Here is a 12,595-nt window from a genome sequence, read left to right on the forward strand (position 1 = left end):
GAGAAACATTGATGTGAGAGAGACACAAAGGGACACAGAGACACATACTGGTTGCCTCCCGCATGTGCCCAGACCAGGCCAGGAATCGAGCCTGCAACTGAGACACATGCCCTTGACGGGAATCAAACCCAGGACCCTTTAAACCCACAGGCCGATGCTCTATCCACTGAGCCAAACCAGCTAGGGTGATAGATAATTTTAAAAAGGTCTGATGCAGACCTTATGGAATATCTACTCAAAAGTCATTTACTAGTCTTCTTCTATTACAGAGACTGGAATACTAAAACAAAGTTTTTGGCTTCCCTTATATGTAAGAGAGCTGTAGCCAAATTCATTTGTTTGCAAATGAACAGCTAAAGCCTCACTAGGAGAAAGCACTATGCTCTAACTATTCTTCCTGCCCAGACCACTAAGGATTCAGATGTAAAAACATAATGGTGGGCCTCATCCACCATTGCCTGAAGGAGCTGATCCTTAGCTCTAGGGCTGCTCCCCGCCATTCCCCAGGGTTCATGTGCAGTATCTTATACAAGAGTGCAAGTAGAATCTGGCTGCTTAGGCCAGCCTGTACTGAAAGCAGAAAAACTTAACCCATGTTATCATATTAAGTGTTACTTTAAAAACATAGCTGTACTCAGGCTCCACTGAGACTACCTAAAGTTGAAATCTGCAGTAGGAAGGACTTGGACTAGAAAAATTTCCTGAAAACAATGATTACAAAATATTGACAATTATAACTATGAACTATTAAGGAAGGCTATCGAATTTCCTTTAAAAAGCATCTTTTGAAAATATGGCCTGAATTATTTTATGGCATTCCACTGTAAAGACAAGAGTTAGAAAGAGCAGCACTTTGACATCATTTCCATTCTATAATACACTACTGATTTAAAGGTTTTACCTCAGTACACTTTCTATATTTATTACAGAGCTAAAGAGTGCTATATAAAAATCACTATGTAATAAAACCTCACTAACAAACCATTAAGAAGGAACTTATTGGCCAAGTTGATAAAAAATGTAAATTAAATGCCCAAATTTTCTAACAACTTTTTAAGTCAGCACTATATCTTTAAGGCTATCAATGATGTACCTCTAAAAATACTGTTTTCTTCAGACCTGTCTAGAAAAAGAAAAATCAAGTGCTATTAATGAATGATTTCAAAATTCTATATTTACCTTTTTTTTCTCCAGTGTAGGGCACATAGTCTTCCCGGTCCTTATGCTCCAAAGCTTCCTTCTCCAGATATGACAAGAGGTGTTCTCTATCAAAAGGCCCTGTGGCAGACTTTGAGGTCTGGTTCTTCTGTCGGAACCCTGCAGGCAGAAGAGCATTCTGCCAAAGAGAATGAATCAACCATTATGACCACCAAGAACGCCGATTTTTATATGCTTGCATAGATTACTCAGAGAAGAAACAATTCTAGATTAGAATATAATGAAGATATTAAACACTTTATTACAGGACTTTAGGGTTGCAATGTAAAAGTGTTCCAAAGCTTTTTCTTAAATTAGGTAGTATTCACTTACATTACTATTAAAATAAGTACAAACATATTTTCTTTAGCAAGTATTCTACTAGCAGGAAAACCCCTTTACTTTTAAAATGTCCTGGAACAATAATAAAAAGGTTTTTAATGCTTAATAACATCTTAGCATATATGTAAATACAGAAAATAATTCTGTTACAAAAGAATGTTAAATGACTATATGCATAATAGTCCTTCACAGTAACTTTTATTTCATTATAAAGACCTTCTCATTAAAAAACACACAAAACACCACATGTATATCAAGCCCTAGCCAGGTTGCTCTGCTGGTTAGAGCATCATCCTGACACCAAGGTTGCTGGGTTTGATGCTGGGCCAGGGCACACATAAGAATCAATGAATGCATAAATAAGTTAAACAACAGTTGATGTTTCTCTCTCCTTCTCTCCTAAATCAATTAAAAAACAAAGCAAGTATATTGCCCGGCTGGCATGGTTTAGTGGTTGAGTATCGACTTCTGAATCAGGAGGTCACTGTTTGATTCCCAGTCAGGGCACATGCCCTGGTTGCAGGCTCAATCCTCAGTGTGGGGTGTGCAGGAGGCAGCCGATCAATGATTCTCTGTCATCATCATTGATATTTTTTTCTCTCTCTCTCCCTCTTTTTCTCTCTCCCCCTCTCTCTCTCCCCATACCCTTCATCTCTGAAATCAATAAAATATATATAAAATAGAACAGTCAGTCATGTCAGTAAAGATATGGAGGTAGAAGGGGAAAACTGGAGAAGAGACAAAAAGTTAAATAAAGAGGTGTCAGTGAAGACTTGGTTTGGGGTGATGAACACACAATACAATATACAGATGCTGTATTATAGAATTGTACCCCTTAAACCTATAATTTTATTAACCAATGTCACCCCAATAAATTCAATAAAAAAAATAAATTATACATATACATGGGGGGAAAAAAAGAGGTGCCAGTGAAAAGTCCTGAAAAAGTTAACTGCTCAAAGGCAGCTACTTAGTTTCAAAGGGTTTGAAAAATTATTTCATTTTTCTTCATCAGCTACCACCTACCTCAGGGTCAAGATCATCCAGCACAGTTTCCAGTTGTTTCAGTTCTATTTCTGATAGATTCCCAAGGAGCTCATCTTCATCCAGGTCCTTGTACTTTTCTAAGTCCTTCCGGAATGGTAGTGCCATGGTCTGCAGTGTCACTTCGTTTTTGCTATTCAATGTAGTCAGAAGTGATTTCTATTTTTTTTTTTAAACTATGGAGAGAAGAGACAAAAACATTTAAAACATCATCTCCACCTACTTAGATCTATTATTAGGTTAAGTGAAATGTAATTTCCATGTCATATATTCTTTGACCATATATCACACACCACCTTTTTCCATGGATCATTCAATGCCTTTACCTTTTGTCTTTTGTTAACAACAACAAAAAGAAACTGAGGGAAAAAGAGGGGAAGGAGAGAATAAAATTCAAATCCATAAAAATGTCTACTTGACAGAATTTAGATTTTCTGATAACTAAGTTTTAGGGGGAAAAAGATTATATAATTTGTGCTAAAATACAAATTTTTCCTTCAATGGCTTTCAAATGATTGTTACTTTGCTTAAGCACAGTATGTTTAAGGTACAGTTGTTTTATTGTAAATTACTTAGAAGAACATTATTTTCTGACTCAACATTAACATGGGGTATTCCCCATAGAAGGAATGGCGGCCTCTTGCCATTGGGAAAAGAATTTTTTTTAAAAAGTGCGTTAAAAAAAATTTAAAGTCGCTTTTAAAGGAAAAAAATACAGCACTATAAAACTTTCAGTAAAATACTCAAAACCATGCTATGTCACCCACTGACTGACAAGGTTGGTCAGGAGAATCTGACCATTTCCTTACTGTGTGGATCTCTCCCCAAAAGCTATGAGGTGACTCAATAAGCAGCATATTTCCAGTTATCCACACGACTGTTATATAGGAAAGGATACTTAAAGTAAAAAAGTGAAGCAAAAATTAAGTATTTTTATGAATTTTAGCCATATATGTGGATCATTTGTCTCATAAAATGTTCCTATGTGTGCCCTAGCCAGTTTGGCTCAGAGGATAGAACACTGGCCTGGGAACTGAAGGGTCCCAGGTTCGATTCAGTTGCAGGTTCGATCCCTGGCCCTGGTTAGGGCATGTGTGGGAGGCAACCAATTGATGTGTCTCTCTCATATTGACGCTCTCTCTCTCTGTGTCTCTCCCCGTCCCTTCCACTCTCTCTAAAAATCAATAGAAAAAATATCCTCAGATGAGGATTAACAACAACACAAAAATGTTCTGTGTGGATAAAAAATCATCTTTAATGATGTTAAAATTTTTCTTGGCTGCAAAATGCCCAGTATTTCAAAGTTTGGGTATATTTCCTTTGCTACCGTTCCCCCCCTTGTTTTCCCAACTTAATACCATATTTTAACTAATATATTTTCCTCCTCAATTCAGTAACATTTTATGGATCCTTTTAGGTGTTTTCATCTCCCAAGAAGAAATGAAAGTTCACCACAGGAGTCTGTCAGTTAAGGAAATGACTAGCAACCACCTGGGTCCTATAAAAAAGCAAATTAACATAATTGTGCTTATGCAGATGTTAAATTGCAGGCATTTTGTATAATTGCCCAAGACAGATCTGGCTTACACCTGTTCTACTAACACCACATAGATTTAGCAGTTATCCTAAATTTTTCCATTAAAAAAATTGTTATCATTACTAAGTTTGGTAAACCTCTACTTTGTATTTCCAACTTTAAGATAGCAAGCTTAACAAGTATCCTGAGAGTGTATTTTCTCAATTAAAAATAATACCGTCTGCAGAGAAGAGTCAATGAAAGTATTAGCACTACCAAATATAGTAACCATAAAATGCAATTTTAAAGAAGGTGGCATGTAATTTTAGGAGAAAAGATAAAAAATTAGACCACACTGAAAAAAAGATTCCCTTCATAAACAGAAATTTGATACAAAGGTAAGAAATTGATAAAAGTTTAAGAATATGTACCAAGAGTAATTATTTACTTTATGCTATTTTTTAATGTTTGGAAAATCAATATAAAAATACATTTCAATATAGTTTAATACAATATACTGAAGTTTACAGTACAGTCATGTGCCGTCAACAATGGACTGAATATCCAACGATGGTCCCATAAGATTATCATGGGGCTAAAAAATCCCTATCACCTAATGTAGCCCTTGTAATATATAACCCAACACATTACTCACGTGTTTCTGGTGATGCTGGTGTAAACAAACCTAGACCTACTGTTCTGGCAATGGTATAAAAGCTCAGCACATATAATTACATATAGTGCATAATACTTGATAATGATAATAAATGACTTTGTTCCTGGTTTATGTATTTACTATATTATTTTAAAGTGTATTCTTTCTTCTTAAAAACACACAAAACCGTTGCTGTAAAATGCCTCACCCATCTTGTTTACTGCATCTCTTGATACCATAATTTTCTCTTGTGTTTGATTGAACCATATGTTGTTTTGTACAGTGGCATGTTGTACAGGCTTGTAGCCTAGGAGCAAGGCTAAGTCATATGGCCTAGGTGTGGGGTAGGCTGTAGCATCTAGGTTTGTGTAAGTTCACTCGATGATGTTCACACAATGATGAAATTGCCCAATGATGCATTTCCCAGAACTTATCCCCATTGTTAAGCAGCACATAACTATAAATAATAGAGCTAATTTCTTAGTCAATAAATATTTCAAAAAATACTGATTATTTTGAGCATCTCTTTTTTTTACTCTCAAAAGTATCCCAGTCTTGGCCATAAATTCAATGGTCATCCAACTAAGAGGGTACTGTAATAGACAATATGATAGAAATGAGATATTCAGAACAAAGGCAATATATATCACCCAGGTTTTATAGGTCGGAAACATGACATTCCTTAGAATGAGTAAAATAGTTTACTCCAATAGGTTGCCTTTTATTCCAAGTATAAACTGTCATACAAAGCATCTTTATATACTAGTAGGAGCCCGGTGCACAAAGATTCGTGCACTGGGGGTGGGTCCCTCAGCCCGACCTGCACCCTCTCCAATCTGGGAGCCCTCAGGGGAGCCCTGTCCATTCCAGGAGTTTCTGTCTGTCTTTGCAATCATATGAGCGAATTGTCTGAGACCCCCTAACCCAGTTTGGTTTGTTGCTCACAGAATAATAGAGGCTTTTTTTTTCCTTTGCTTCATTGCTGGAGATTTCCTGGAATTTTTAGGAAATCTTCCCTTTAATTCTTCCTAGACACTCTGATTTTACTTATGTCTCTCACCTTTGCTTTCCCTCCATCCCCCACCTCAACAGTAACTTGCTCCAGGCTCACTTTGCTCTAGTGTCTAGGAGATCCGTCTGCCACCAGAATTATGATTCCCAGCATTCCTGGTGCTCCCCACACTCTAGGTTTTCCATTCCTGCTCTGTCTCCGTCCCATGGCCTCCCACTCTGCCATGTCCCCCCAAGCCTCCGGCTCTCCTGCTCTGCTCTCTGCCTGGCGCCTGTGTATGCAAATTAACCCGTCATTTCTGTCAGGTTAATTTGCATATTCACTCCTGATTGGCTGGTGAGTGTAGCGAAGGGATGGTCAATTTACATGTTTCTCTTTTATTATATATAAAACTAAGGGCCCAGTGCACGAATCTGTGCACCTTGAAAGGAACTGTGGGCAGTGAGGCTATGGTGGGCCCAGGGGCGGGTCATGACCAATCCTCTGCGCCCCCACCTAGTCCCTCGCACTGGTGCCCCTGGTCCCGTCTGCCAGCAGCCCTGCTCCCGCTGCCGCCACTCCCACACACTGACGGTGCTGGCCCCACTCGCACCCGTTGCTGGCACGGAGCAATTGGGGCCAGCACCTGCAGCAAGTGCGAGCAGGGACTGCTGCCCCACTTGCCCCTCAGGAGCAGGGGGAGGTGGAGAAGCCCTCAGGGGCAATTGGGGCTGGCAGCCATCGCTCGAACCTGTTGACAGCACTAAGTGTTCGCGACTGGCGCTGAGTGATCGGGACTGGCGCCGGGTGCTGGCAGCAGATGCCAGAGGCAGCTGCTGGTCTTGATTGCCCCTCAGGAGCAGGGGGAGGTGGAGAAGACTTGAGGGGCGATCAGGGCTGGTGCCTGGCACCGGTAGCAGGTGCGAGCGGCACGTGAGAGCAAAGAATTTTCAGTAACCACCAAAGGATCACCCCAATGACAGCGATGGTGCCCCGCCTTGGCTGGCACCCCTGCTCACCTGTTCCACCATCCCGCCATGGCCAATGCACGCCACATTCTGTGCGCGCCCCTTGGTGGTCAGCGCACGTCATAGCGAACAATTGTTCGGTTACCATTCGGTCTATTTGCATATTAGGGTTTTATATAAATAGATTGTTTAAAAATAATAAAATGAATGCCTATCTTCAGAGAGAGACCATTACTAGTACCCTCATGTTCCCTATGCCAGGGCATCTCCCTCCTCAAAAGTAGTAGCCATTGCACTGAATTTTGAATTACTTATTCTCTGACTTTCCTCTACATTTTACCTTAAATGTACATATACTTAAGAGTTTCAGTTTTGCCCTTTTATTTTGCATTTTATATATATGGGCTCATACAGTATGCATCCGTGTGACTTGCATTTTTCATTTAAGATTGTTTTGAGTTATGCTTAAAGCTGTACTTCATTTTCATTTCTATAGAGTATTCAGTTGTATAAATGAATATCTGAGTTTTTTGCAGTTGTCCCCCTCTATTTTTCTGCTATAACCCATCTTGCTGTCTACTTCCTGGTATACATGTGCAAGAGTATCTCAAAGCTGTTCAATCTAGGAATGACATTACTGGAAAAGGGTATGCTCAGACTCAACTTTACTGGGTAATGTCTAACTATTTTCTTTTTTAAAAAAATATTTTTATTGATTTCAGAGAGAAGGGGAGCAAGAGAGAGATAGAAGCATCAACGATGAGAGAAAATCATTGATCAGCTGCCTGCCCCCTACTGGGGATTGAGCCCACAACCCAGGCATGTGCCCTTGACTGGGAATTGAGCCGTGATTTCCTGGTTCACAGGTAAATGCTCAACCACTGAGCTGTACCAACTGGGCTCAAACTCTTTTCAAAGTGATTATACCACCTTATAGTTCTAGAAGATTCAGTACATGACAATTCATGTGGCTCATCCTTGCTAATTGTTGGTATTAACAGACCTTTTTGTGTTGTTTTTACTATTCTGGTGAATGTGATATTATATTTTACTGTAGTTTTAACTTGCATTTTGTTGAATTATGATAAAGTTGAGCATCTTTTCATACGTTTATTAATTCATTGGCTAATGGTGTTCCTCATTCTGTGAAGAATCTGTTGCCCATTTTTTAAATTGTGTTATTAAAAAAAAATAGATGTTCTCCAAGAAAAACAAAAATATTTTAAAAAATAGATGTTCTTAATATATTCTGGATATTAATCTTTTTCAGTTACATGTAAAAAATCTTTTCCATTTTCTTTCAACTCTTACTTCGTTTTTATGGTATTTTCTAGGAGAAAATGTTTTTATTTAATTTTTTAAGGAATTGGCTTCTTTGGCTTGTTTTTTCCTTTACAAAGCAATAGAAAGCTATTTCCTTCAGATTCATATAATGAAATTTGCCAAGAAATTCCAAGTAATATACTAAAGTTTCTCAGAAGCTTCAATACAAAGCAACTAATGCTCAAAACTTAAGTCACTCAAAACTTATCAGTATCATTCTTTAATCAGGTGTTCACATTCTCAGATTCTCCAACTTGATCATACCTTCCCTTTCAGCTCTCCTCCTCTACTGAGGAATGTGTCTGTACTAAAAATGTTCCAAGTGTTAGTAGAGAAGCTCAGGAACACCTCAGGAAGGAAGCTCTGGGAACAGTGCTCTGCTTTGCTTTCTCTCCCTCTGTCTTAGGGTGGACCTGTCCTGGCTTGCTTGTGCTTTGATATCTGTCTTACTGGAAGGAGAACACATTCTGAATGATGAAGAGGTGAATCCAGTGTGCCAGAAAAGTACATAACTCTATCATCTGTCTACAGGAACTTTTTAAAATCCCCAAGCTACAATTCATAGAAAAGTAACACATAACTGGCACGGGGCCATGGCTCCATGGCGGCCACTGCAGTGAGAGAAATGAGCCGCCAGACTGTGACACATTACCTACTGGGACCTCCAAGTGCAGAGGGTGCCCGCCCTGACGGGCAACCACCGCACCCAACAATGACTTGGCCAGTCTTTCTGAGTGTCCTGTCTGCTTTGACTATGTGTTGCCACCCATTCTTCAGTGTCAGAGCAGCCACCTTGTCTGTAGCAACTGCCACCCAAAGCTCACATGCCCAACCTGCCGGGGCCCCTTGGGATCCATTTGCAACTTAGCGATGGAGAAAGTGGCCAATTCAGTACTTTCCCCTTGTAAATATGCCTTGTCCGGGTGTGAAATAACTCTGCCACACACAGAAAAAGCAGACCACGAAGAGCTCTGTGAGTTTCGGCCTTACTCCTGCCCTTGCCCCAGTGCTTCCTGTAAGTGGCAAGGCTCTCTGGAAGCCGTGATGCCCCATCTGATGCATCAGCACACGTCCATCACCACCCTGCAGGGAGAGGATATCGTTTTCCTCGCCACAGACATCAGTCTCCCCAGGGCTGTGGCTGGGTGACGATGCAGTCCTACTTCGGCTTCCACTTCATGCTGGTCTTGGAGAAACAGGGTAAGTATGACGGGCACCAGCAGTGCTTTGCATTTTCAGGTGGAGTCTCAGCAATCTCACTTCACTGAGACATTTAAAATTTTAGCTTTTATTTAAATAATTTTTGAAAATTAGATATCCTAGATCTTTTGGATCTCCACTTATTTTCTTCCACTTTCATATATTTTAGAGGGAGCAAGGTCTTGACATTGACTGTATTAAAAAAACAACTGGAATGACATGATTCAGACATATTTTCTCAATATATGAGTTGTTACCTCAGTTTCATCACTACTTCAACAGGGCAGGCTCAGAGTCTTCAGACTCTTCTCTGTTCTCTCTTTAATGAACACATGTGATCATGTTGTTCTCTGGTTCAAAAACCTTATGTAGACTCATAGTATCTACAACAGGGGTAGGCAAACTATAGCATCAGTGGGCCAAATTTTGCTTGCAACCTGTTTTTAAAAATAATGTTTTATTGGAACACAGTCACATTCATTCATTTGTGTATTTTCATGGTCGTTCTTTTTGCTACAATGTCAAAGTTAAATAAATGCAACAGAGACCAGATAGTCTGCAAAACCTTAAATATTCACTATCTGGCCCTTTTCAGAAAGTTTGTGAACCTCTGACCTACAAGATAAAATCCAAATTCCTCAGCATAAAATACAAAGTTCACAACCTGGTCCTAGCTAGTTTTCCAATATTATTTCCAACTGCTCCCTGTCACGCAGCCTATACTCTAAACATGCCAAAAAATTTTAGGTTTCTATGCATTTGCTTCTTTTTGTTCCCTCTCTTAGAATGAAGGCATTCTTTTTCATCTACCTCTGTCCTCAATCAAACCCCTACACATTCTTCAAGACCTAGCTGAAGTGTTGACAAGAATATGGAGCAACTGAAACTCTCATAAATTATTAGTGGAGTGCAAATTGATTCAAACATTTTAGAAAACTATTTGGCAATATGTACTAAAACTAAACAACTTGTACGAACTTTCTCCTAGCAATTTTACTCCTAGTTATATACACAAGAGAAATGCTTGTTTATGTTAATAAAATAAGATGTAAAAAATGTTCATTGAAACTTTATTCATAATATCCCAAACTGAAAATGACCCATATGTCCATTACCAGGAAAATACACAAATGAATTGTAGAAGAGTCATAAAATGGAATACTACAGAGTAATAAAGAGCAACTAGTGATATGAGCAAAAAGTCAATGAATCTCACATGCATTATGTTGAAAGGAATCTATAATAATAAAAGCATAATATGCTAATTAAACCGGACGTCCTTCAGGAAGAAATTGGGGCTGCAGCCACGGGATGGAGGAGGAGGCTGCCTCCGCCGCAGAAGGGATCCAGGCAGCCAACCTGCAGCTGCAAGGGAGGGATCCAGGCAGTCACTGTGGCTGCAAAGGCCTACTCTGGCACGAATTTCATGCACAGGGTCTCTAGTATTATATAAAAAGCTAGACAAAACAAGAATGCATACTATATGCTTTCATGTATATAAAGTTCAAGAACAGGCAAAACTAACCCACGGGAATGGAAATAGCTATTAGGAGGTATTGATAAGATACCTGCTGTATATGCTTGCATTGTGCAACTAATTAAATGTATTTAATGTTGAGAATTAAAGTTCCCACAACATAGAAAAGAATTATTTTTTTGTAGCCATTTTAACAAGAAGTCATAAAAAAAGAACTAAATAAATAAACAATTTGCCTTTGCAAGCCAATCAATCACCTTCAGCTGCTCACTTCCAAATCAGCCAATTAGGAGCAGACTCCCTCCAGTAAGCACTACTCTAAGTGCCAGCCAACCAATCAATAGACTCCCCAAATAATCATGCTTCTACAATTGGTGTCACTATGGCCTTGAAAAGTTTGCCAGTCCGTGCATTCCAGGCTTCCCAAAAGCCTTGTATAATAAATTGGTCACCTTTGCTGAGAGACTGTGTCTAACCAGCATAGCTCTCCCTTATCAAAGTATTATTTCAGCTTTGTCACTTTGTTTCAGATATTGACTATTAGCTGGTAGTCTCATTATCTTTTCATGGCAAAGAAAACTTTTAGTGATTATATAAGTTTATTTTTAAATAAAAGTATCTCAATGTTGATATATATTAGATAACAGTAGTTGAGATAAACATATTCCCTCTAGGTAAATATCCATGTAATCTTTTGAACTAGCTATGGTTTAACATCCAATTAACTTCGTAAGTATGTGTTTCAATTTGCTTTGGTTAAAAATTTTAAATCAACATTCCTTTTTCTTTTTTGTTTGGACCTGGCTTCAGAATTAATCTGAAAACAATTTTAAAATAAGTGATCTCTGTCTAAAGATTTTAACATTTAAAGCATCTAAAGGCTCTCTTCTTTAATGTTAGGCTTGAGTTTCATCTCTGCTGGCTTAAGGAACATTCTTTGAAGGAGAAGGCTGGAGTAAAGAAAGTCATCTGTTTATTCCTGGCACTGTTAAAAGCAGAGGAGGAGTATGAATATCTGTGATAGTATGTAGCAGATTCCTCAAGTGCAAGGGAGTTTTTAAGTTCCCTAAGGTCATTTCCTTTTTATAAGGTTATGATTCTAGATAACACTAATTATAACAAAATATGTACTTTGTGTCACCACATCCTAAGCACTATTACACAGTATTTAACTTCTAAAAAATGAAAAACATTTTACTTTAGTTGTATATAATAATGTATCTTACTTTTATAGTAATAAAAGTAACCTTTATCTTTACTTTTATAAAGATATTTTTTAAAAAAGGAAATAAATTGGGATGCTAAATCTATCCTTCTGTTTTGTACACTGACTCTTCTATACAATGAAGCCTCAAGGGCAGTACATTAATAATGATTTTTGTAGAGTTCTTGAGATGTTATGGTTGACCCAAATATGGGTACATCTGAGTGAGGTAGTTGCTCTGCACATAGAAATTTGAGAAAATGTGGTTGATTAGTCTGTGTAAAAGTTTCATGGAAACTAATCAACCCAAGTATGAGATTAGCTAAGCAGTCCTGTCTTTCTTGCCATTACTACTGACATCATCTTAAATTTTTAAAAAATATATTTTTATTGATTTCAGAGAGGAAGGGAGAGGGAGAGAGAGATAGAAACATCAATGATGAGAGAGAATCATTGATCAGCTGCCTTCTGCACACCCCTCACTGGGGATGGAGCCTATAACGTGGGCTGATCTGGGAATTGAACTGTGACCTCCTTCCTGGTTCATAGCTCGATTATGAACCATTGAGCCACATCAGCCAGGCTTGAACTTTTTAAAAATGAGATCCATATATCCCCAAAGGTAAGAAAATAAAGTATGAAGTCTGAGGGCAGCCCAGAAAAACTTGTTAGGGACAG

At 38.6% G+C, this 12,595-nt stretch overlaps 1 protein-coding gene and 1 pseudogene across 3 annotated transcripts in view; one reads left to right on the forward strand and one right to left on the reverse strand.

Annotated features, from left to right (window-relative positions):
* TMOD3 (tropomodulin 3) overlaps positions 1-12,595 on the reverse strand; it is a 95,345-nt gene that overhangs the window by 37,625 nt on the left and 45,125 nt on the right. For both annotated transcript variants that reach the window (XM_081108944.1, XM_081108945.1), the window contains exons 2-3: positions 2,566-2,759; positions 1,180-1,336 (exon numbers count right to left, since the gene is read on the reverse strand). In XM_081108944.1, coding sequence (XP_080965070.1) covers positions 1,180-1,336; positions 2,566-2,691 — 283 coding nt within the window. In that variant the 5' untranslated portion in view covers positions 2,692-2,759. The remainder of the gene's footprint in view (positions 1-1,179; positions 1,337-2,565; positions 2,760-12,595) is intronic.
* Positions 8,662-9,304, forward strand: LOC308518607 (E3 ubiquitin-protein ligase SIAH1-like; annotated as a pseudogene). The gene has a single exon. The product of its transcript is annotated as an E3 ubiquitin-protein ligase SIAH1-like (transcript).

Source organism: Myotis nattereri, assembly GCF_964212035.1.
Source record: "Myotis nattereri genome assembly, chromosome: 1".
Classification (NCBI taxonomy): domain Eukaryota; kingdom Metazoa; phylum Chordata; class Mammalia; order Chiroptera; family Vespertilionidae; genus Myotis; species Myotis nattereri.